Raw genomic sequence first — 24007 nt, 5'->3', positions numbered from 1 at the left:
TTTCACACATGTTACACAAACTGTCTACCACTGAGCTATGTCTTCAGCCCCTCATGCAGCCTGTGAGGTACATCGTGCCAACAAGAGCTGTCGTCTGTCAGTACGAGAGGCAGTGGCTGCCAATGGTTGTGTGACAAATTCCTGGGTGGGGAAGCCCCTGAGCACAGCTGACAAGTGAGGCTGAGGCTGGTCTCCTGGGTGCTACCAGTGGATCTTGGCAGGAATAGACTCTGTCTCTGGCGTGGGCTTTGCTTACCTGGTAGAAAGGGCAAATGCTCAGAGTGCTGCAGAAAAACCAGGCCAGGTGATATTGCACAGGTAGGGCTGGCTGAAGGTCATTTCTTCAGACCAAGGAACACAAGGCACAGCCCAGAATGCCCAAAGTGGTGGTGGTGGGGGCCTTCCCATCTATAGTGTGATAGAGAGATGGAATAGGCAGTTATAACATGGGTTATCTGTAAAACGAGGAGAGAACAGCATGAGGGACCGGCCTACACACCCTTACACTTTGCGCTCACTCTCAGCTGAGTGGAATACAAGGAGCATCCCCACTAGAATTTCCTATTTTTCTGGTGGATGTGGGGAAGGGGCAGTGAACCATGACTGCAGTTCTTACCAAGGATGCTGGTATAAAGGCTATGTATTTTTTCTTCTTCTTCTTCTTCTCCATATCACCTTAACTTCCTTTTTCTTTCCCTACCTGCTACAGTGGTCACAGGACCAGGGCTGCAATTGCAAGTGCTGTAAGTAGGGCTGGCTCCTTAGCCAGAAGCTTTAACTGACATTAAACCATGTGTCAGAATTCCTAGGGCCTGACAGGGTGGGTTGTACCTTTACCCCTCTCTGGCGACATGGGCTAGGAGCAAATGTAGCTGCACTGCCTGGTGGTTACGACTGCCCACTGTCCCAAACCTGCATCCCTTGAACCTGTCCGAATGGGAGTGGACTGAGGGGAGGCATTTGCTGGGGTTGTGCTGTCTGGGGTATTGACAAGCACAGTGGCCAAACCTAATGTTCCTTCTAAAGGTGGAGGGGTTTGATTATTAACGAATAGAAGGAAAGTAGCAGAGGCTGAGGCAATGGATAAATGGGTTATAAAGAGTGAAATCCAGTCTTACACGAACCCCTCAGATAAGGCTCATAGTGAGAGTCTGCTGTCTCTTAGCTTGATTCTACCAGGCACGGGGAGGGGGACGCTATGTGTTTGCAGAAACTCTTGGCTTTACAATGCTCAGCTGAGTGGAAGCCTGCCAACCCGAGTGGCCTCTCCCTGGGAGACATATTCCTTTGGCGTGATGAACTGAATTCAGTATTAATCACCCGGATGGGATTCTAGCAATGGGCCAGTATCTGTGGAGTTGTATATACATCCTTGTGACATCAGGGATTTGAGTTCTGGTGGACAGTGGTATTGTGAAATATTTATTTTGTCTTCTCATTTCCTTGCTTACAACTCCTAGAATCCTTGGGATCGTAAGTGATAAGTGCCTCTTTTGTGCTAATGAACTGATAAGTGGCTGGCAGCCCCCGGGTTGTGGTAGGACAGGGCTGGTCCCCAGGGAGACTGGGCCTATGGGACAGTTGGGCCTTTCAGCCCCACCCCCAAGGCTCTAGGGAGGGGAGAGGACCAGAAAGTTAAATTGACGCTAATGGTCAGTGACATAATCAGTCACACCTAGGTACAGAGCCACCCACAGTAAAACCCAGAAGACAAGAGTTTGGAGCGGTTTCAGAGGAACAAGCCCATGTAGGTTCCCAGTGGGTGGTGTCCTTAGAAAGCTCCACGCCCTTATTATATCCTTTCTAACCTCCTTTATAATAAACTACTAAATGTAAGTAAATGTTTCTCTGAGTTCGGTGAGTTGATCTAGCAAATTAATCTGATCTGGGGAGGACATTGTGGGAACCCTAATTTATTTTTGTTTTTTTTTGAGACAGAGTCTTACCACGTAGTCCAGGCTGGTCTTGAACTCACTGTGTAGCTCAGGCTGGCCACAAACTTGTGGAGGTTTTCCTGCTTCAGCCTCCAGATTGCTGAGATTACAGGTGTGCCCAACCACACCTGGCTGGAAACTTCCATTTATAGCCGGTGGTCAGAAGCACAGGTAGAAACAACAGCAACCCCAGCAACACTGTTGCTGAGTAGCCTTAGAAGTGAACTGAGCCGCAGCCGGGGTGCGCTGCAAAAAGTAGGGTTGGCTGTGTGAGGAAAACCTCCCAGGTGTGGTATCAAAGACTTGTTCATAACAAGAGTTTAGTGGGAAAAACTGAGTTTGGTTTTATTTCTCTTTTCTGTGCTAAGGTTTGAACCCAGGGCCTTGCACATGCTCAGTCTGTACTACTGAGCCATATTCCCAGCCAAGTTTGTTTCTTCTAAGATCCTCATTGAAGCATTCTCATGGTTTTAATAAGGGATTCACTGATCATTATGTATGGCAAATATGTACTAATAAAAATTTAAATATTAAGAAAAATAATGGGTTCAAGAACCTAATGAGAATTTTTTTTTTAGAAGACAGGGCCTCCTTATGTGGTTCAGGCTGGTCTTGAGCTGGTGATCCTCCTGCCTCAGCCTGCTGAGCGCTGGGATTACAGTGGGTGTGCCACCAAGCCCAGCTTCTTCACATCCTTTTATGCAGTCTTCATATTTTTTGCCCAAACCTGGCAAGGACAGTTGCAGGATGAAAAATAATAAGTCAGTCTCATTCATACACATAGATACAAAAATCTTAAATATAATTACTAGCATGCTCTGTTGTTGTTCTCTATGTGTTGCCCCATAGTGTGAGAAAATTATCCTTCTACTCTCAACATGAGGCTTGGTCACAAGGCTTGGTTTAGCCAATAAGATGTGAGCCAAGATGACACATGTTTGAGCAGAAGTTTTAGGCGCTATTGTGTGGTTCCAGCAATCCATCCACCTGCTGATCCACCTTTCTGGGTTCTAGAATTAAAAAAAAATACGATTACTGCAGCCACAATTTTATGTGAGCTAAAAATGAACTCTGTTGCTCTAAACCACTAAGATCTGCAGATTGCTACTGCAGAACTGGAGACGGTGTCCGGAGAAGGACAACCTACTGGCCTTTGCTCTTATTGGATGTCACAATGGCCCACTTGCTTCTGGGTTGTATGAACAAAGCACTGCAGAAGTATGAACACCAGCCTAAAAAAGCAGGCAAATCTTTTTACCCGCGTAGTCTCAGATAACATTGGCAAAGTTAGGGCAAACGAAATATATCCCTTGCACACTAAAATCTGAGGCTGTTCAAGTCCCTTGTATAAAATAGCATAGTGTAGCCGGGTGTGGTGGCACATACTATAGCCCCAGCGTGCTGGGGTAGAACCCAGTATCCTTGGCAGTTTAGCACCTTAATGAGACCCTATGTCAAAAGGAGGGGTGTGCTGGGGTTTTAGTTCAGGGTGAAGCATTCAGCCTCTATTCCACAAGACAAAAACAGAAAACAGCTGAGTGTGGTGACACATGCCTATATGTACAGTGAGACCCTGTCTCAACAAAACAAAACAACAAAAAACTCCCTTAAAAAAACAACAAAAAAATAAGAGCTGTAAGATTGTACACAAATACCACCCCTCCACCCCTCTGCTCTCCCATACTGGGGATTAAACTCAGGGCCTTTGCCTTGGTCTACATCCCCAACCCTTTTTATTTGTTTCTTTATTTATTCCGGATAGAGTCTTGCTACAGTATGCAGTTCAGGCTGATCTCTAACATGCAGTGATCCCGTGTGTCATCCTTCCGAGTGCTGGGATTGCAACGTGCTGGGGTCAGAGGCACACACTCTGACACTTGGCTTTTTTTGAGACAGGGTTTTGCTACCTTGCTCAGGCTGGGTTCCGTCGCCTGATTCTCCTGTCTCAGTTTCCCAGAATGCTAGGATCACAGGTGTGCACCAGTACACCCACCCTCTTCTAGTATATTTAAAATCATCCCTAGATTACTTACAATAGTGAATATGATGTAAATGTTATGTAAATAGTTACACAATACTGTTTAGGAAATAATGACAAGAAAATAAAAATCAGTACACATTCAATTTTTTTTCTCAAATGTCTTTCTTTTTTTCTTGGTTTTTAGAGATGGGATCTTGCTATGTAGTTCAGGCTGGCCTTGAATTCATGGAAATCCTCCTGCCTCAAATGTTTTTCAGTCTATAATTTGTTCATCTATGGATGCAGAACCACAGACAGGTAGAACCTGTGGCTATTGTGTCAAAAATCTAATTTAATCCTCACCTTCCCCTACTGACAGGCCCTGTTTGAGGAATTTAGGGAAAGGAAGAGGTGTGGTTTTCTCTTTCATTCAGTGACTAACTGTTCAACGATCTGTTTTTTTTTTTGTTTTTTTTTTTTTAAGTAGGGCAGAAGAAAGGATCCAGAAGTGGACAATTACTTTTGATTTGTCTGGCTGTGGAGTACAGAGATGACCCTTATTTAGGCTGGAGGGAGGTGGGGTGTAGTGGTGGCCCCGATGGTTGAAAAACTAGAAACTCTATGTTTGTGTCCCCACTGAGTTTCAGACCTTTCAGGAAAGCAGTTAGCTGCCCTGGAGGGCTACTTCCTTTGCCAAGACTTTGCATTTACTCTCTTATCTTCACTAAGAGTGAACTTGTAGATTTCCAGAAACAGGGAAACCCACACTGAAATAGGTCTCCCAGAGGTTCCAGGTTTCTTCCATTCTGTTCGTGCTTGGGATTTGGCAGTGGAAGCTCTGGCCAGTCACCTTCTGTTGGGACCAGCGGTGTCTTTTTCTCAATGCCTGATATTGAGGCTCCCGAGAGGCACTGGAATTTTTTTTTTTTTTTTTGCAGTACCAGGGATCTAACTTGGGACCTTGCACTTGCGAGGCAGGTGCGGCACCACTGAGCTACATCCCCAGCCATGGAATTTTACTTTTTTGCTTTTCCTTTTTAAAATCTGGGATTCTTTGTTTTTTAATTTTATTTTTTATTGTCTGGGTCTGTTTGCCCATGATTTGTCTAGCTTAAATCTTGGGGTGTGTCCCATTCCATGAATGGAGGGGCTTAGACCACCAGCTCAGGCTGAAATTGCCAAAAAGGCAGCTTGGATATTCAAGAGTCAAATTCCAGATCATCCAGTTTCAATGGGGAGCAGCCGTGGCTTTAGGTCTTGATCACTGGAGATCTCTGCTGGGGTAGATGGTGGGGTTTAGTTTCTGTTGGATGAATGATGACAGAGAATTTGGTTTGTTAGATCAGATTATTTGTGAGATCAAATCACTTAAACTATTCTGTGCCCACTGGGAAGCAGAAGGGCCCTTTGCCATCTGGGCTGGTGAGTTTTGTGGCCATGTCTGCTCCAACTAGTGATGTGCTATAACCCCGTGTGTCTGCAGCCTTTTGAGGACACGGCCTAAAATCTCATTGTGTGAGTTGTGTATTTCCATTTCCTCCTCCTCCTCCTCTTTCTCTTCCTTCTCCTCCTTCTCCTTCTTCCTCTTCTCCTCCTTGTCCTCCTCCTCTTCTTCCTCCTTTTTTTTTTGCAAGACATTTATTGGTACATTTTAGATATACATAACGATCACATTCATCATAGGGAATTTGTATCTGTACATGTTATATCTTGCTTCTTTTTTCCCCATTATCCTCTCTCCCTTCAACCCCTCTTCCCCTCCTTATTTACAAAAGCTTTGTTTCCATTTTTCCCTTCCATTCTTTTTTTCCCCTTGTCCCTTCTTTCCTTTCTCCCTCCCCCCTCCCTTGCTCCTCATCTCATTTGAACTTTTTCTTCCCATTTCCCAATATCTACTACACATTTTGGTCCTTATTTCCACTTTTGGTTTCTCATACCAGAGAAATAATTTGGTATTTACACATGTGTGTCTGATTTATTTCACTTGAGAGTATGGCCTCAAGGTGCATCCATTTAGCGATAAATTTCTCAAGTTTATCTTCCTTTATGGCTAAGTAGTACTCCATTTATAAAAAAAACCCTCCACATCTTCTTCATCCATTTGTCAGATGATGGGCATTTGGGTTGTTTCCAAGATTTAGCTATTACAAACTGTGCCACTGTATCACTTCGTTTTTTTTTTTGGTACCAGGGATCCAACTCAGGACCTTGCACTTTTGAGGTAGGTGGCAGAACCACTGAGCTAAATCCCTGGCCCAAAACAGTGCCACTATAACACATGGGCATACCTATATCACTGTGGCATGACGCTTTTAATTCTTTCCAGAAGATACCAAGAAGGGGGAATAGCTGGGTCAAATGGAACCTTTAGTTTTTGTTTTGTGAGAATCTCCACACTGATTTCCACCATGGTTGCACCAATCTACACTCCCACTAACAGTGGATAAGGATTCCTTTTTCCCTACAGCCCCTCTAGCATTTGTTATTGGTTGTTTTCTTGATAATAACCATTCTTTCTGGAGTGAGATGGAATCTCAGTGTTGTTTCAATTTGTATCTCTTGAATGATCAGTGACGCTGAACATTTTTTCTTATATTTATCTGGTGTTTCTACTTCTTCATCTGAGAAGTGTCTGTTCATTTCAGATGCCCATTTTTGGATTGGGTCATTAAATTTGGGGGTTCTGATTTTTTGAGTTCTTTATATATTCTCTATTTTACTCCTTTGTTTGAGAAATAGCTGATAAAATTTTTTCCCACTCTGTGGGTTGTCTTCACTGTTGGTGGTTTCTTTTGCTGTGCAAAAGCTTTTAAAATGAGATCCCAGTGTTGATTCTTTGTGATAGTTCCTGTGTGATCGGGATTTTGTTCATATAGTATTTGCAGATACCAATGTCTTCGAGTTCTACCTAGGGCCGGGAATTTAGTTCAGTGGTTCTGCCACCTGCCTTGAAAGTACAAGGACCTGAGTTCAATCCTCAGTACCAAAAAAAAAAAAAGACTAAATAAAAAGAGTTCTACCTATTCTATCTTCCTGCAGATTTAGTGTCTCTGTTTATTGTTTAAATCTTTGATCTATTCCAATTTTAGTTTAGTACATGGTGAAAGATATGGGTCTAGTTTTAATCTTCAGCATGTAGGAAGCTAGTTTTTCTAGCACATTTATTAAAGAGGCTATCTTTCTTCCAGTGAAGGTGTTTGGCTCCTTTGTCAAAGGTAAGGTGGCTGAGTGTGTTTGAAATTGTTTCTGCATTTTCTAATCTGTCCCATTGATCCTCTGGTCTTTTGCGTATTTTCTACTTTGCCAGGGGTACTAAATTAGATTATGAAGACTTTTTTTTTTGGGTAGGAACTTTGCTTTATTGGATTTTTTTCATGGATTTGTATGGTGAACAATTTTTAGATTATAAAGACTTAAAGAAGCTTTGTTCTGCTTGGTTTTGGAGACTCATAGGAGCTTATATAAATCTAATTTTGCTAAAACTCCCAGAAAATAAAGAAGCTAAACTTTTAATAGTCTAGGTGGGATAAGCAAAACAAAACAAAAACTTTTCTCATAGAAACAGCCAGCTCAGATGTGATTTTATCCAAGAATCTAAATTCACTTAATCAAACAAGTTTTCATCTTTAGACAGGTTAGACTGACTTGATGATTTGCCTAAAAATACATGTTTTTTTTGCCAGGTGTGGTAGCATGTGCCTGTAATCCCAACACTTGGGAGACTGAGGCAGGAGGATCGCCCTGAGTTTGAGGCCAGCCTGGGCTACACAATGAGTTCAAAGCCAGCTTGAATTACATAATGAAAAAACCAAACAAACAAACATGTTTTTTCCCCTTATTTTACCAGATGTGCTTCTCTGTATATTACTGTTTCTCATAAAATCTTTTTTTTTTTTTGAGACAGGGTCTCACTATGTAGTCCAGGCTGGCCTTGAACTCACAGTGATCCTACTGCCTCAGCCCATGGAGTGCTGAGATTATAGGTGTGCACCATCATGCCTGGGTAAAATGACAATTATTAATGCATTCATTAAAATGACCCAAAGATCAATCCGTTTCATAATCTACAAAAATAAGAAACAAAGGTATTTAATATTTATCTTAAGTTTTGGAGTTAACTAAGGATCTTAGGAATTATATTTAAGGTGATATATTATAGAACCTAATTACTGTGCGACTAAGAAATTGATCAGAGTCATATTTCAACTTAGTGAAACACATAATTTCAGTGTTTTTCTTAATCTTACTACCTTAAATTTGGTATGTATCATGGAATGAATGATTTTATCTTTACTTAATATATCATACTCAGAAACAATAGCTAGTAAGTTTTTCATGTTTTAAAACTTTTTATGAGTGCTATCATATTGCTTGAATCCCTTTGCAGCTTGCCTTTGTTTTTGAGCTTCCATTAAAAAACCTTGTTTTTCTTTGCTGGGGATTGAACCCAGGGTCCCTTGTGCATGCTCTACCACTGATCTACATCCCCAGCCCCAAGCTTACATTTTGTAAAATAAACTTTTTATCTGGGAATAATTTTAGATTCACAGAAAAGCTGCAATGGTCAGGTTGCAAAGGTGGTGCATAGTGTCACTGCTCACCTTCCTCAGATTTCCTAATGCTACATCATACATAACTGTGCTTGTGAAAACTAAGAAGTCAGGCTGGGGATGTAGCTCAGTAGTGGAGCACTTTGCCTAGAGTGCACAGGGCCCTGGATTTGATCTTCAGCACTGCAAAACAAACAAACAAAAACTAAGGAATGAACATTGGTATACTATTACCAGCTAAATTACAGACTTTATCCAGATTTCACCATGTTTTCCACTTTTTTCTGTTCCTGGATACCACATTGCATTTAGCAGATAGCAGTTTTAAGATTTATGACACGTGACATTCTAATTCATTCATTCTAATTGAAGTTATAATTTCTTTTTTGTTTGTTTGTTTGAGATAGAGTCTCACTATATAGTTCAGGTTAGCCTCAAATTAGCAGCATTAGTATCCTTTTGCTCGAGCCTCTTGAGTGCTGAGATTACAGGCACCCCCACACCCAGTTTATAATTCCTTTTGGAAGTTATAATTCCTTTTTTCTTTTTTGAGTTGGGGGTCTCATTGTGGTGCTCAGGCTGGCCCTGAACTCAAGGTCCTCCTGCCTCAGCCTCCTGAATAGCTGTGATTGCAGGCATGTACCACCATGCCTGGCCCCGTCTACTTCTTCATTTGACAGTACTAATCCTCTCCCATGTGCCAAACAGTAGGCGAGGTAGCTAGAGGTTTGCCCTTAGCCTCTTATCCTAATCCTAGGTTATCTCATTTATTCTAATGGCTTCAAGTCTAAAATCTGCAACTACAGCCCAGACTTTGCATCTTATGCTTCTAACCCATCCAACTGCTTCCTGAACATCCCCACAGGTCACCTCAAGCCAACCTGTTCAGCATCTGTACGCAGCCCCAAATCTGCCTAAATTCTAGTATCAGCCACTTCCCAGGGGCTGGAGGTAACTGCTTTTCTTCTCCAGCATCAGTTCAAAGCAGCACCAAGTTCTGTCTTGGAGCTTCTTACATTGTCAAGGGCATTCATCTATTTATTCATCCTTTTTGATGCCTTTTGTGCTGGAACCTGTCCTTTGCAACCCTCTGTCCTAATGCCATGCTCCTCCGACCTCCATTCACTTCACTGCGATCCCCTCAATTTCCTTTTCTATTTTCCTTCTAGCGGAGCCCAGCTGTCTCTTGTCTTCCTATCTTCCTATGGCTGATTCTTTTCAGGTATTTAGTTGTTAGCTCACATTTTCTGTTTTGTCTTCTCTACTGCATTCACCTTCCAAGATATATTAATGACTGACTTAAACAAAATTCATTTCTTGCCTGCTAGTTTAGGGCGGAAATCCCCCCAGGGCAAAGACTTTGTTCTGTCTTCTTTACCATTGCCTCTCTAGTTCTGAGCCACCCCCCCCCCAACCCCCTCCGGCAATATTGTGGAGCTCAGCTGTAGAGTGGCGCTCCCAGGCTCTGGTTGGGACAGAGGTGTCCACCAACAATAGAAAAGTTCCAACCCACCTATCCTGGCAAGAACCCAGTCTGGGGGCCGTGGCGTCCTTCCGGTCTGCAGGGGCCCTGCGACCAGCCTTGCGATTCTCCTCCCTCAAGACTCCAGACGCCCGGCTCGAGTCTCAGATCTCGGTTTCCCCAGAGTAACTTGGGGTCAAATAGAGCTGCTCAGACTGAAGTTTATCAAACATAGGTATGGTGAGTTCACATATTTACTGTTAAGAAGTGTTACTGAGAGGGGCGTGGTGGTGCATGCCTGTAATCCCAGCACTCAGAAGGCTGAGGCAAGAAGATTCCAGTGCGTTCAAGGCTAGCACAACCCTGTCTCAAAAAAAAAAAAAAAAAAAAAAAGTGTTATTGAGGTCCCCTGCTACTGATCCAGGCAATGTTTGGTGGGGCTCTGGTGGGTGGCTGGTTAGGATGGCTGAGGGGAGCAGCTGAAGGCGGCCTTGACCCCGCCCCTGGTGGTCTTGGCTCCGCCCCTTAGCACTGCGTTAAGTGGAAGCTTGGCAGTGATTGTGGCGTGTGGGTGCTGTGACACGGCCGGCGACTGCCTGTGACTCCTTACCGCGGCTGGCCTTCCCTCTGGGCTGGAGTGGGTCTGTGTCCCGGGAGTCCCAGTGTGCAGCTGGTGCTCCAGGCTGAGATGGAGCAGGGCGCTGAGGAGCTGAGCCGGTGGCAGCCTGTGAACCAGCCTTTCCAGGTGAGACTGGGGTCGTCCAGGGGTGGTTGAGTGAGTGGCTGACGATTGGAGGTTGGGGAGGTGGGGGGAAGCGGAAGAGGAGGGGGTATTTGTTGGCACTAGGGTTGCAACCCAGGGCCTTAATAAGTACTTAGTGGATGGATCGGACTGCAGTACACAGAGCCACAGGAGCAATGGGCAAGAGGTCTTCGGTTTAAATTTTGGAGGTCAGAGGACAGACAGCTGAGGGCTTAATCTGGGTCTAGACAATGTTTCTAGGTCCTGAAACTGGAGGGAGAATTCCTCTGCTCCGGAGGAAAGATAGGCTGAGAGCCCAGGGCCTACAGCAGGGGAGGCCGGAAGCAGGAGATGGTTCAGGAATGGAGTTGGTTCTTCCAAGGGCAGAAGGTGGCCTTTATCTGTCATTTGTATTTCTAAAAGAATGCCCCGGGGTGGGGGGGCTCGGTTGAAAGCTGTTGTGATAAGCCGAGTGAGAAGTGAGAGTAAGGAGAAACAGTAGCATCTGGAGATGTTTTGAAAGTAGAAACACAAGCTACATAGCATTACAATGTATTGTTCATTATAAGTAATCGGGGGATGATTTAAAGTGTACCAGGGAATGTGTAGGTTGGTTTTTTTGTTTTTTAAAAAATTTATTTATTTATTTTGGTACCGGGGATCGAACTCCGGTGTTTGTGCTTGCGTAGCAGGCGGCGAAACCACTGAGCTAAATCCCCAACCCAGGGGACGTGTAGGTTAGAAGCAGATACTGTGCTGTTTTACACCAGAGGCTTGAGCATCGGGGTAGGAGTTCTGGAACCAGTCCTCCACTGGTACCAAGAGACGCTTGTAGTTGGATCTACATGGTGAAGGAAGCACTCAGGATAACTTAACAGATTTCTCACTTGCACAATTGAGTGAAAATGGTGACATTTTCTGAGAAAGCAAAGGACAAGAAGGAACAAGAGTAATAGGATTTTTGTAGGGAGGGGGTGGTGGGCAAGGATTATCAAGAGTTTGGAGTATAATCCCTTTGAAGTGCCTGTGGCTACTGAAATAAATCAGGCTGCTGAAATACTCAGGAGGGATCTTCCCTAGAGCTATGGGTTTAAGAATAATTGGAATACAAGTAGAAATGGATCCATTAGCATTGGAAAGATTGCCCGGAGAGAATAGGTAAATCTGCAGGAGACTGGAGGAGGGGCCAGAGAAAAGGGAAGAAAGCCAGGAAAGTGTCCATTTGTGTTCCTGAGGCCAAGGGGTGGCGGAGAAGAGCTGGCGGAGAAGAGTGGAGCTAATAACCTCAAGCTCTGGAGAGGTCAAGCAGGAAGGAGTTGCAGAAGTGTTGCTTGGACCTAATGCTGTGGGAGTCATTGGTGCTCTTTGTGAAGGTGGTTCTGTGGGGACTAGGGGGCCCGAGCAAGTCTGGGGGAATGAGAAGATGAGGGAGTGCTAGGCTCAGACAGCTCTAAAGAGTTTGTTTGTGAAAGATGGGAAACAGGAGGATCATTCCTGAGAAGGAAGGAAAAGAGACTGAGTGCCCCAGAAGTAGCCCTCAGTGGTCTTGCATCTGCTGCCTGTTGTGTGTCCGCTTTAGGTTGATTACTGAGCACAGGATGGCAAATAAAACAACTGAGATATCTCCCAAGGGCTTCTGGGCTTTTAAAAAAAAGAACATTTCTCCCCATAGCCAAAACATCATCAAACCTGTCAAAATTAGCTTCATTGTATCATTTTAGATTTAACCCTCAAATTCCTCAAGTTGTCCATAAAATGTCCTTCAATAGCTGATGTGTCCAAACCAGGATCCCATTTCAAGACAACACCTTGGATCTGGTTATTATGTCCCTTGAACTTCTTAAAAATTACTTTTTTATTTTTAGGATTGATGTTGAGTTTTTTACAATTCTATTCTAGAGTTTTCCTTCTGGGTTTATCAGATTGTGTTTTCATGGTATAATTTATTTTTAATTTTTTTTATTCATTTTTTTTTTTTGGAGACAGGATCTCACTATGTAGTTCAGGCTGGCTTTGAACTCACTATGTAGCCTAGACTGGCCTCAAACTCCCAATGATCCTCCTACTTCAGCCTCTAGAGTGCTGGGATTACAGGCATGAGCTACCACACCTGACTCTGATGGTATAATATAGCTGGATCTTCTATCTCTAGTATTTTTTTGAAGCAAAACATTTATTGGTACATTGTACATATATATACTGATAACACTCATCATAGGGAATTTGTACCTGTGCACGATATATCTTGCTTCTTTTTTTCCCATTACACCCTCCCTTATATTATTTATATCTCTCTTGTTCCTTATTTCCAAAAGAGAAGTCCTGGACTTAGCTTCACTGGTGAATTAATTCTACCAAACACTTAAGAACATCAATGTGAGCCAGGCATGGTGGTGCACCTCTGTAATCCCAGCACTCAGGAGGCTGAGGCATTCTGTTGATAGTGTCCTTTGCACAAAATTTTTTGTCATGGACTAAGAGTTTTATAGTTTTGAATCTTACATTTACATCTTCTGTCCATTTTGAGGGTTTTTTGTTTTTGTTTTTAAGTTTATTAAAGTTTTTTCTTTGGTACCGGAGATCGAACTCGGGTCCTTGCGCTTGCGCAGCAGGCGGCGAAACCACTGAGCTAAATCCCCGGCCCTAAAGTTTGTTTTTTTGGGACATAGTCTCAGTATGTAGCTCAGGCTGGCCATCAACCACCCAGTGCTGGGATTACATTCAGGTACCACCATGCCCTGAAGTTTTTATACATTGAGATAGGATCTTGCTATGTAGCTCAGGCTGACTTCAGACTCAGTCCTCTGGCCTTAGCCTCCAGAGTGCTGGGATTATAGGTGAACACTACCACGCTTGGTTTTGAGTTAAATTTTGTATATGGTGTTAGGTAAAGATTCAATTTCATTCTTTTTTTTTTTTTAAACCACTGAGCTAAATCTCTGGCTCTCAATTTCATTCTTTTACATGGTGGCTAGTTGGTTTTCCCAACACCATTTGAAAAGATAGTTATTTCCCCAATTAATGGTCTTGGCACCTATGTCAAATATCAGTTGACCAAATGAGTGTGGGCTTATGTCTGGGGTCTATTACATCCTTTTTTTTTTTTTTTTGGTACTGGGGATTGAACTCGGGTCCTTGTGCTTGCGCAGGCAGCGAAACCACTGAGCTAAATCCCGGGCCCCCCATTCTTTTGGTTTATATGCCTATGCTATTACTATGGTTCTGTACTAAGTTTTGAAATCAGGAGGTGTGAATTCTAGCTTTGTTCTTTTTCAAGATTGTTTTGGCTTTTTGAGGGTCCTTTAAGATTCCAAGTATGTAACTGGGTGTATTGCCTGTAATCCTAGCATTCTGGGAGGCTGAGGCAGGAGGATCACAAGTTCCATCCCAGCCTGGGCAATTTAGGGACTTGGTGAGACCTCATCTCAAAATTAATAAACAAAGGGGTGTTGTGGGGGCCTTGAGATGTAACTCTGTGTGAAGGCTTCTGGGTTCAATTCTCAATATCACACAAACATTCCATATGAATTTTAAAATGAATTTTTAAAATAGCAAAACTTATTCGTACAGTTTAGGCATACATAATGATAACTCTCATCACAGGGAATTTCCACCTGTACATGATACAACCTGCCTCTTTTTTCCTATTTCTCCAGTCCCCTCAGGCCCCCTGTCCTCCTTATGTTTGTTTGTTTGTTTTTTTTGGGGGGGGGGTAACAGGGGTCGAACTTGGGACCTTTTGCTTTCCAGGCAGACGGCAGGACCACTGAGCTAAATCCCCGGCCCCCTGACTTCCTTATGTACAAAAGCTTTGTTTCCATTTTTTCCTTCTGTTTCCACTTTTTCTTGTCCCTTCCTTTCTCCCTCCTTCCTCCCTTGTTCCCCTTCCCCCCTTGTTCCCCTTCCCATTTGAACATTTTCTTCCCATTTCCCAATATCTATTACACATTTTAGTCCTTATTTCCACTTTCGGTTTCTCACTAAAATGGATTTTTCTATTTCTGCAAAAAATGTAGGAATTTGTTAGGAATTGTACTGAATCTTTAAACTTCTTTGAGGAGTACTGACATCTTAACAATAGTAAGTCTTTCATTCCATGAACATAAAAAGTCACTTGTGTCTTAAAAATTTTTCTTTCAGCAGCATTTTGTAATTTTCAGTGATTGAGTTAATCTCCTTTGTTAAATTAATTTCTAGGTGCTTTGTTCTTTTTTAAACTATTGTAAATGTAGTTGTTTTCCTAATTTCCTGTTTGGGTTACTCAGTGCTGTTGTATAAAAACACAACTAATTTTTGTGCTGATTTTTATTTATTTTTGGTGGTAGTGGAGATTGAATACAGGGTTTTCAAACTGAGCTACGTCTCCCTCCCTTTTAATTTTTTATTTATTTTAAGACTAAGTTGCTTACTTGCCCAGGCTGGCCTCAAACTTTTGATCCTCCTGCCTCAGGCTCCCAGAGTCCTCTGATTACAGGTGTGTGCTGCCACATTTGCTTCAGTGTGTTGGTGTCCTGCTACTTTGAATTTATTCATTCCAACAGGTTTTTTTTTTTTTTTTTTTTTTTGATATTTTCCCCACCCCTGGTAAGCTGCAGTGTTTCCCCACATAGAAGATCATGTCTCCTGTAATTAGAGGCAACTTCCTTTCTGATTGGAATTCCTTTCTTATTTGTCCAATTGCTCTGGCTAGAACTTCCAATACCACATTGACTGAAAGTGGCAAAAACAGGCATCCTTGACCATGGTTTCGGAAGAAAAGCCTCAGTCTTACTTGTTTTCCATCCATATTTGTAAAAGATGTTGATTCTGTATTCTTTTTTTTTAGGTACTGGGGATCGAACTTGGATCGTTGTGCTTGCGGGGCAGGCGACAGAACCACTGAGCTCAATCCCCGGCCCAAGATTCTATGTTCTTATGTCTTTGGTTTTGGGAGCACGGCAATGTTGGGCTATAGAGTGTATTAGGAAGTGTTCCATCCTCTTCAATTTTTTGCAAGCATTTGAGATGCATTGGTGTGTTTTGTTTTTTTTGAGACAGAGTCTTGCTATGTAGTCCAGGCTGGCCTTGACCTCACTAAGTAGCTGAGACTGGCCTGGAACTTGCAGCAATCCTCCTACCTCAGCTTCTTGAGTGCTAGGATTGCAGGTGTGCACCACCACACCCAGCTACAATAGTACTTTTAGAATAATTGTCTTTATATCACCCTTCCCAGAGATCTTGTGGCAGATTTCTTTATGGCTTTAACAGCAGCTGTTGGGACTGTCTAGTGTCCTTTGATTTCAACCTGCAGGATTCCCATTAATGTTTCTTGCAGGGCAGGTCAAATGATAGTGATCTTCCTCAGCTTTTTTTTTTCCTCTTAAAATCTGGGAATGTCCTTTTATTTTATTGTATTTTGAGGGGATATCTTAATTTCTAATTGTTTAGACATAATTTCTCTGAATTTTTTCTGCTGTGATGTTCTTGTAATTGGTGTGGAACTTGTACTTGTTCTTCTAAGTTGTGCTTTTTAAAAAATGTTGGAGTGTTATATTTTTCTCTGTGTAGCATCTTTTTTTTTTTGGTGAACTTGTCTTTTGGGAAATTGCAATCTTCAGTTTCTATGTGGATGTTTTTGTGTCTATGAATATTTGTGCCTTATGTTTTGGTCTTCACATTTGAATGGATTGTTCTTTCTGGTCCATCGCATTGGAGAAGTGGATGGGAAGTTGGAGTAGCATTCCCAGCTCTCAGCTCTAGAGCGCCTACTTGTATTCCTATAATATAGTGTAAGGGGCCGGGGATTTAGCTCAGTGGTTTTGCCGCCTACTGCGCAAGCGCAAGGACCTGAGTTCAATCCCCGGTTCCAAAAAAAAAAGATACAATATAGTGTAAGAGAGTGGCTTTTTTTTTTTTTTCTTTTGTGACAAGGTCTCCCTATGCAGCTCAGGCTTGTCTTGAACCCACTATGTAGCTAGACTGGCCTCAAACTCTCAATGATGCTCCTGCCTCAGCCTCCTGAGTGCTGGGATTACAGGTGTGTGCCACGACACCTGGTAAAAATGAGATTTCAAATTGTATCCTATTTTAAAAGCTTCAATTCCCAATCTTTTCCTCACCCTTCATACTAGTCTCAGCCATCAAGGGATTCTGCCCGACTTCCCAGACAACCACTCCTCCCTTTGTTTTCAGGAGACTTTTCTTTTTTTAGCATTTATTGTGTTTATTATTTCATTTTCATATATGGATATAACAATTTGATCATTTCCATTCCTCACTAGCCTCCCTTACATCTTTCTCCCCTCTCACCACAGGGATAATGATACTCTTGGGAGGCGGAAGCAGGAGGATGCATCCTGCCTCAAAATTTAAAAGGGGTGATGCGGAGCTAGGAATATATTTCAGTGTGAAGGCCCTGGGTTCAATCCCCTGTACTGCAAAGTCAATCAAATAATTAATCATAAAAGCACACCAAAACCAAAAGAGCCAGGTATGGTGGTGCACCCCTGCAATCCCAGCACTCAGGAGGCTGAGGCAGGAGGATCGCTGTAGCTTGGGACTAGCCTGGGCTACATAGTGAGTTCAAGGCAACCTTGAACTACATAGAAAGGCCTTGTCTCAAAAAAAAAGGAGACGTAAATTTGAGTTACGCTTCTGTTGTGCTCCTGTCAGCCAGTCCTGAATTATAGAAAGCCCGAGTAGAGGCAGGATAGTTCAGGTCAGAGGTGATGGAAGCCTGGATCAGCATGGGATCTGGGCATGGGAAGGAGGGCTGTGTAGAACTGGAATTTGCCCTAGGGTGAATTTCACCTCATTTTCTCCTTCTCCCAGGATACCATGAAGCCATCATCCATCACAGATATGTGGCCGTCTTTCAGAAGCAGTGGAGTATACACATCTTGGAACCACGGCCCACCAGGCACCAAGCACTGCTCTCAGGGCAGAGAGACGATGGGGACCCTCTTGGTGTCTCCTGAGACACCAAGGCAGGATGCAGGCGAAGTGAGGCCCTGTTTCAGTGTGTCACAGAATGAGCACACTGTAAGCTATTGCCTCCAAGGCACTCTCACCCCCTACCAGAAGATCTGCCAGAGCTTGTCTCCCTCCCAGCCAGGGATGATTGGAAGGGGACCCCAGATGATGTCCTTAGAGCCTGGGATTCGAGGAGGGGATCTGACGTACAGTGAGAATCCGAGGATGCCCCTCAGCGGGATAGTGTCAGCTTCAAGTGGAATTTCAACGATGTCCTCCACCAGTGATCCGACAATGCCTTATTCTTGGACCCCAACAATACCTTCTATCGGAGCCTCTTTACAATCTAAAATGTTATTGGCTCCGACCATGCCTTCCAGTGAGGCCCAGGGTGTATTCCTGTCTGTGGCTCAGATGTTGCCACCCAGAAATCCCTACAACCTTGCGATTCCCCCTGCTAAGTCCCAATCATTGCAGACCTTGGAATCCCAGGACTCTCTTGTGAGTCGGTCAGGCTCCCACAAAGACCTCTTCCTGCCTGAGCAGCCTACACCTGCTCCTCAGAGAGCAGAGAACTCTGGGGTCTGGGGAGGGGCACCCGGAAAGCAACCCCCAATTCTAAGACCGTACTGCTGCCCATATAAGGACTGTGGAAAAGCTTATACCAAGCGCTCCCACCTCGTGAATCACCAGCGCAAACACACAGGTGAATGATGAATCAGCTGGGGAGGGGGTGAAGTCCCTGGGCTTTCGATTTGTATACTGATTGGTAATGGATGGGATTGGAAATTCATCTTTCATGCTTGGAACCAAGCTCTGTTGACTCCACCAACTTGCCAACCAGAATAACTGCCAGGAAGATGGGGAGGGTGCAAATGATGGCATTGTACCCTCTCTGGTTTTCATTTGTTTTCTTTCTGTATTTTTATTTTTTTCTCTGGTTTCCTGCATCTTCCCTTTTGATTCCCCAGCCCTGACTTTTCCTGCTTCCTGTCAGATCCCTTTGTCTCACCATTTGGCTACTCTTCCACTTAATTCCGCCTCTATAACTCCTTAGGGGAGAAGCCCTACAAGTGCAACTGGGAAGACTGTACCTGGTGTTTCTTCCGTTCTGATGAGCTTCAGCGTCATATGCGGAGACACACCAAACACCGGCCACATACGTGTAATCAGTGTGACCGACAGTTCATGAGGTCTGACCATCTCAAACAACACCAAAAGACGCATCAGCGACTGCTGGATTCCCTAAGACAGCTGGCCAACAATGGACAGATGGATGGTCCTCTTGCTCCTGGTCTTTAGGTCAGTCTCCTGTTCTCATTTTGGCTTTTCTACCCAGATCCTGTTGGCCTCTGACCATCTCTTTGGCAGGTACGGGCTTAGGTGAAGACAGAAAGATTAAGAGGCAATGCTGAAGCCCAGATAAAGCTCTGAACCCCATTAGTGAGTCTTCAAAACTCTCAAGCACTCTTTTGGATTCCTTCCCCTCTCTGGGGCCACCTACTTGTGACAGTTAGCCAGACAGGAAGATAGAGTACAGTAGATACTGGCGTTTATTAAAAAGCTCTCTGTCTCCCATCATTCCCCAGCTTGAAACCTTTAGTGACTCTCTTCTGCCTGCTTCATAAAACCCAAGTTTTTAAATCTTGTTCTTCCAGATTCTGGTGTGAGACTGTTTAGATCTTGAACTCATCACTATGACTCGCCAAGTGACCTTGGGAAATCTCTTTCATCAACATGCCTTAATTCATCCTCTGGAAAATAAGAAAAACCATCCTGGACTATAGTTGGGTATGTCATATATACTGCATCAGATCTCCTGGGGCTAATCACCTGTGTGTCCAGCATTTGTCTCTTCCTTCCAGACCTGAGTGGAATGGCCCACCACAGAATGGGATCCAGCATCCCGCGTAGCCACAGAAACCTGGATGTGTCAGGGAATTAGTATTCATGGGGTAAGATTTCACTAATAGGAAATGGGAATTAAGAGAGAGCCAGGCAGAGACACTCTGCCTTCTTCTCTCCCTTCTAAGAATTGCTATGTAAGGCATAGTTTCTCCCCAGCAGTGTAGCCTGTAGGGAGATTTCCCAAGCAGCTGGTGGACACAGCTGCAAGGCCTCTTTCGTACCTGACATGTGGCTTGAAAGAATATTATCTCACTACCTCCATTTTTTCTGCCTCATTTTTATTTCACCCCTAATGTCCCCTCCCCCTAATAAAACATCAATATTCAGTTCCTGCTGTAGGCTCTGTTTTCTAGGTGCTTTGGAGGTGGAAGGAGAGGAAAACATTAGACTTTGGCAAAGAAAGACTAAGCCCTGCTGTGACACCTCCCTACCTACCCTGGTATCCGAGCCATGAAATATCAGGACACCCCCCCCCCCCCCGCCCCGCCACAACTTTACCAGGGATTGAACTCAGGACCTTTCGCTTGCCAGGTAGGTGTGGCACTGCTGAGCTACATCCCTGGCCCATGAAGTATCAGATATTAAGGGGCCTATTCTCTGCTCTATGACTGTCCTGGCAACTCAGGTAGTTAGAGACTCATTTCTGGGCTCAGCAGGGCATTTTACTGAACAGTAACTCATAGTAAGAAAGGAATTTGGCCAAGATATCAAGTGGCGGATCTAGGGTCCCAACCACGATCTGATGACCTCAAAGGCGAATCTCTTCCCTAAGAAGTGGTACCTATTATAGATGCTGGCCTGAGCCTAGTCTGCTGTCAGGCACTGCCAAGTGATGGTTGCCATAAGATGAGCTGGTTCTGATCTCTATACTCAAGGGATGTTCTTGGTCTGGGTCAGAGGAAGTCATCTAGGTACAGTGGCCATGGGGAAGAGGAACCCCAAAGGGTGGTCAGAAAGACTTTCTGGAGAAAAGGCAGAAGTGACCCTTGAGCCCAATAAGAATGTAACATCTAGGGGCCGGGGATTTAGCTCAGTGGTTTCACTGCCTGCTGCGCAAGTGCAAGGACCTGAGTTCAATCCCCGGTACCAAAAAAAAAAAAAGAATGTAACACCTAGAAGTCCCTCAAGTGTAAGAAATAGCAGATGCATGTTAAGTGAAGGATACTCTGGGAGGGAGTTGGCCTGCAAGCTTCCACCCTGCAGAGAACTAGCACTGTGCGGACCCTAGCAAAGAGCATGGAGACAACTAAAGGATGTGCCTGGAGGAAGAGACATTTACTTATATTTGTGGTACTGGGAACTGAACCCACGATTTCATGCACATTATGCAAATCACCACTAAGCTACATCCCTTGGTCAAGAAAGACTTCTTAAAAAGGACTCATGGTGATGGGCTGTGCCTCCCATTTCTTGGACACTGTGGTTATGCTGGATTCTGAGGACTCAAGGAACGTGAAGATACACCGCCTCCATTTTGGAGAAGAAAGACCATGAACTAAACTTCTGAATGTACTAATGGCTGCCAGGGAGTGGGGCTGGTCCTCTGCAGGCTCAACCTTATTCTGGCCCTCTGGAGAATGCTGTGCTGGCCCTGGCCTGCCCACTGCCACCCTGACCCCTTCCTCCATGGTTGCCTTGGACTGCACCACTAGTGGCCCCAGCATATCTGTGGTGGGTGGCCAGATGCCCTTTACTCACACTGAGTGGACATGATTTAAAAAAAAAAAGCAGGAGGGGCTGGGCTCACTTGTGACCTCATCACTGGTACCGGGGACTGAGGTCTGGGGTATCCAGAAGCCTCTTTTGTTCTCAGCTGGGCTCCAGGTCCCTTGCATGGGGCACAAAAGCTTGAGTTCAGTGGGCCACCTGCACTTGGCTCAACCCACTGCAGGCAGAGTCCTAGGCTTGCTGCTTTTGGCTGGGACACAGAAGGAATGGTCTGGTTGGAGAGAGACCTGTCACATGCTGAGTGGTAGACATGGGAAAGACCCAGAGTGGGCCGTGGTGACCAAAACGGCTCCTGCCCCTGTACAGCTCCACAATCTAGTGGAGGAGGAATGTTACTAAATTGTCATTAGAAACAGCTTGCATTATAAGTAACAAGAATGAGAGGCAGGGATTTAGTTCAGTGGTTCCGCCACCTGCCTCGCAAGTGCAAGGACCCGAGTTCAATCCCCAGTACCGCCCCCCCCCAAAAGATATAGGAATGAACTTCATTAATTTTCTATTTATTGTGATATCCTACACACAGAAAATATTTTATATACAGACAGTATATTTATTGAAGAATAAAACCTATTTGCTCTTCAGGTCACCTGAGGAAAAAATTTACTAATAAATTTGAAGCTTTTTAGTCTTTCCCAGAAGTAACCACTTTCTTGAATTTTGGTAAATCTAGCCTTTGCTATTTATTGATTTTATCACTTATCTGTTTCTAAACAATAGTGACTGGTTTTGTATGGTTTTTATTTTACTTGGTTTGGGGTTCATTGGAATTTCTTTAATCTGAAAGTTTATCTTTTTTTCCTCTTTTTTTTGTTGGTACATTTTAGATATGCGTAATGATCACATTCACCATAGGGAATTTATACCTGTATATCTTGCTTCTTTTTTTTCCCATTTGCCTTTCCTCCCTTCAACCCCTCTTCCTCTCCTATTTACAAAAAGCTTTGTTTCCATTTTTCCTTTCCATTCTCTTTTTTTCTACCCCCCCACCCCCTTTGTTCCTTTTCTCATTTGAACACTTTCTTTCCATTCCCAATATCTGTTATACATTTTGGTCCCTATTTCCACTTTGAGTCTCTCACACCAGAGAAACAATGCTGTGTTTAAACATGTGTGCCCAATTTATTTCACTTAAGAGTATGTTCTTGGGCCGGGGATTTAGCTCAGTGATTTGGGCATTTGGGCTGTTTCTAAGACTTAGGTATTACAAACTGTGCCACTATAAATATAGGTGTGCATATATCACTGTGGTATGATGCTTTTTTTTTTTTTGGTACTGGGGATTGAACTCAGGTCCTTGAGTTTGTGAGGCAAGTGGTGGAACCACTGAGCTAAATCCCTGGCCCAATGCTTTTAATTTTTTTTTGGAAGATATCAAGAAGGGGAATAGCTAGGTTAAATGGAGCTTCTAGTTTTAGTGTTTTCTGTTTTTTTTTTAAAGACAGGGTTTCACTGTAATTCAGGCTGGCCTTGTACTCACTATATATTCCAGGTGGGCCTTGAACTCATGGTAATCCTCCTGCCTCAGCCTCCTGAGTGCTGGGATTATAGGCATGCACCACCACACCTGGCTCCAGGTTTCCTTTTGTGAGGAATCTCCACACTGATTTCCACCATGGTTGCACCAATGTGCATTCCCACGAACAATGGAGAAGGGTTCCTTTTTCTTCACAGCCCCACCAGCATTTGACTTGGTTGATTTCTTTCCCTTTTTTTTGGTACTGGGATCAAACTCATGACCTTGTGCTTCGGAGGCAGGCAGCGGAACCACTGAGCTAAATCCCCTGCCTGTGGTTGATTTCTTGATAACTGTCATTCTTTCTGGAGTGAGATGGAATCTCAGCATTGTATTCATTTGCATCTCTTGAATGATCCATGATGTTGAACATTTTATCATATATTTATCTACTGTTTCTACTTCATTTGAGAAGTGTTTCTTGATTTCAAATGTCATTTTGGATTGGGCTGTTAAATTTGGAGGGGGTCTGATTTTTTGAGTTCGTTATATATTCTAGATAGTAGTCCTTTGTCTGAGGAATAGCTGATAAAATTTTGTTGCCACTCTGGGTTGTCTTCACTCTGTGGTTCTTTTTTTTTGCTGTGCAAAAGCTTTTTAAATAAGATGAGATCCCAGTTGTTGATTCTTTGTGATAGTTCCTGCATGATCTGGATTTTGTTCATTAGGTCTTTGCCTACACAAATGTCTTCAAGAGTTCTACATGGTCTATCTTCCAGCAGATTTAGTGTCTCTGTTTAATATTTAGATCTTTGACCCATTCTGATTTTAGTTTAGTGGGTGATGAAACATAAGGGTCTAGTTTTCATCTTTGGCACATGGAAAGCCCGTTTTCTCAGCTCCATTTATTAAAGAGGTTATCTTTCTTCCAGTGAAGGTATTTGGCTCCTTTGTCAAAGATAAGGTGGCTGAGTGTGTTTGGAGTTGTTTCTGCATCTTCTAATCAATTCCATTGATCCTCAGTTCTGTTTTTTGCCATATGACGCTGTTTTGTTTTTTTTTTCTAAATCACAGTAGCTTTGTAGTATAATTTCAGGTCAGGGATTGTGATGACCCTGCCTTGCCTTTGTTACCCCGAATGCTTTTGCTATTCTAGGTCTCTTTTGGTTCCAAATGGATTTTAGGATTGTTTTCTCTAATTCTGTGAGGTATGCTATTGATAGTTTTATTGGGATTGCATTAAGTCTGGATAATAATTTTGGAAGTATGGCCATTTTCATAATATTGGTTCTTTCTACCCAAGAACAAAGAATATCTTT

The 24007-nt window shown here is 43.5% G+C and overlaps 1 protein-coding gene and 1 long non-coding RNA gene across 2 annotated transcripts; one reads left to right on the top strand and one right to left on the bottom strand.

Moving 5' to 3' along the window:
* Positions 1 to 2280: 2280 nt before the first annotated feature.
* Positions 2281 to 10348, bottom strand: LOC110347118 (uncharacterized). Its single transcript, XR_002391522.2, has 3 exons — positions 9958 to 10348; positions 8496 to 8627; positions 2281 to 2661 (listed from the first exon to the last, which is right to left on the bottom strand). It is a non-coding gene; the product is annotated as an uncharacterized LOC110347118 (long non-coding RNA).
* Positions 10349 to 10371: 23 nt separating this feature from the next.
* On the top strand, positions 10372 to 19380 carry Klf17 (KLF transcription factor 17). The gene is made up of 4 exons (XM_004871922.4): positions 10372 to 10651; positions 17459 to 18305; positions 18657 to 18901; positions 19258 to 19380. The coding sequence occupies exons 1-3, from the start codon at positions 10595 to 10597 to the stop codon at positions 18899 to 18901; spliced, it is 1149 nt and encodes a 382-aa protein (XP_004871979.4). The 5' UTR covers positions 10372 to 10594; the 3' UTR covers positions 19258 to 19380.
* The last annotated feature ends 4627 nt before the right edge of the window (positions 19381 to 24007 follow it).

Source organism: Heterocephalus glaber, unplaced genomic scaffold, assembly GCF_053883595.1.
Source record: "Heterocephalus glaber isolate CG9 unplaced genomic scaffold, H.glaber_assembly_v1.0 deba00001452, whole genome shotgun sequence".
Taxonomy (NCBI): Eukaryota; Metazoa; Chordata; class Mammalia; order Rodentia; family Bathyergidae; genus Heterocephalus; species Heterocephalus glaber.
This window is presented reverse-complemented; position numbering and strand designations above follow the sequence as displayed.

Excerpts from the sequence above, each read along its gene's own strand:
- Klf17 (XM_004871922.4), top strand. The coding sequence starts at position 10,595 with ATGGAGCAGGGCGCTGAGGAGCTGAGCCGGTGGCAGCCTGTGAACCAG. Across the intron at positions 10,652-17,458 it reads CTGTGAACCAGCCTTTCCAG|GATACCATGAAGCCATCATC; the intron begins GTGAGACTGGGG and ends TCCTTCTCCCAG. Across the intron at positions 18,306-18,656 it reads TCACCAGCGCAAACACACAG|GGGAGAAGCCCTACAAGTGC; the intron begins GTGAATGATGAA and ends ATAACTCCTTAG.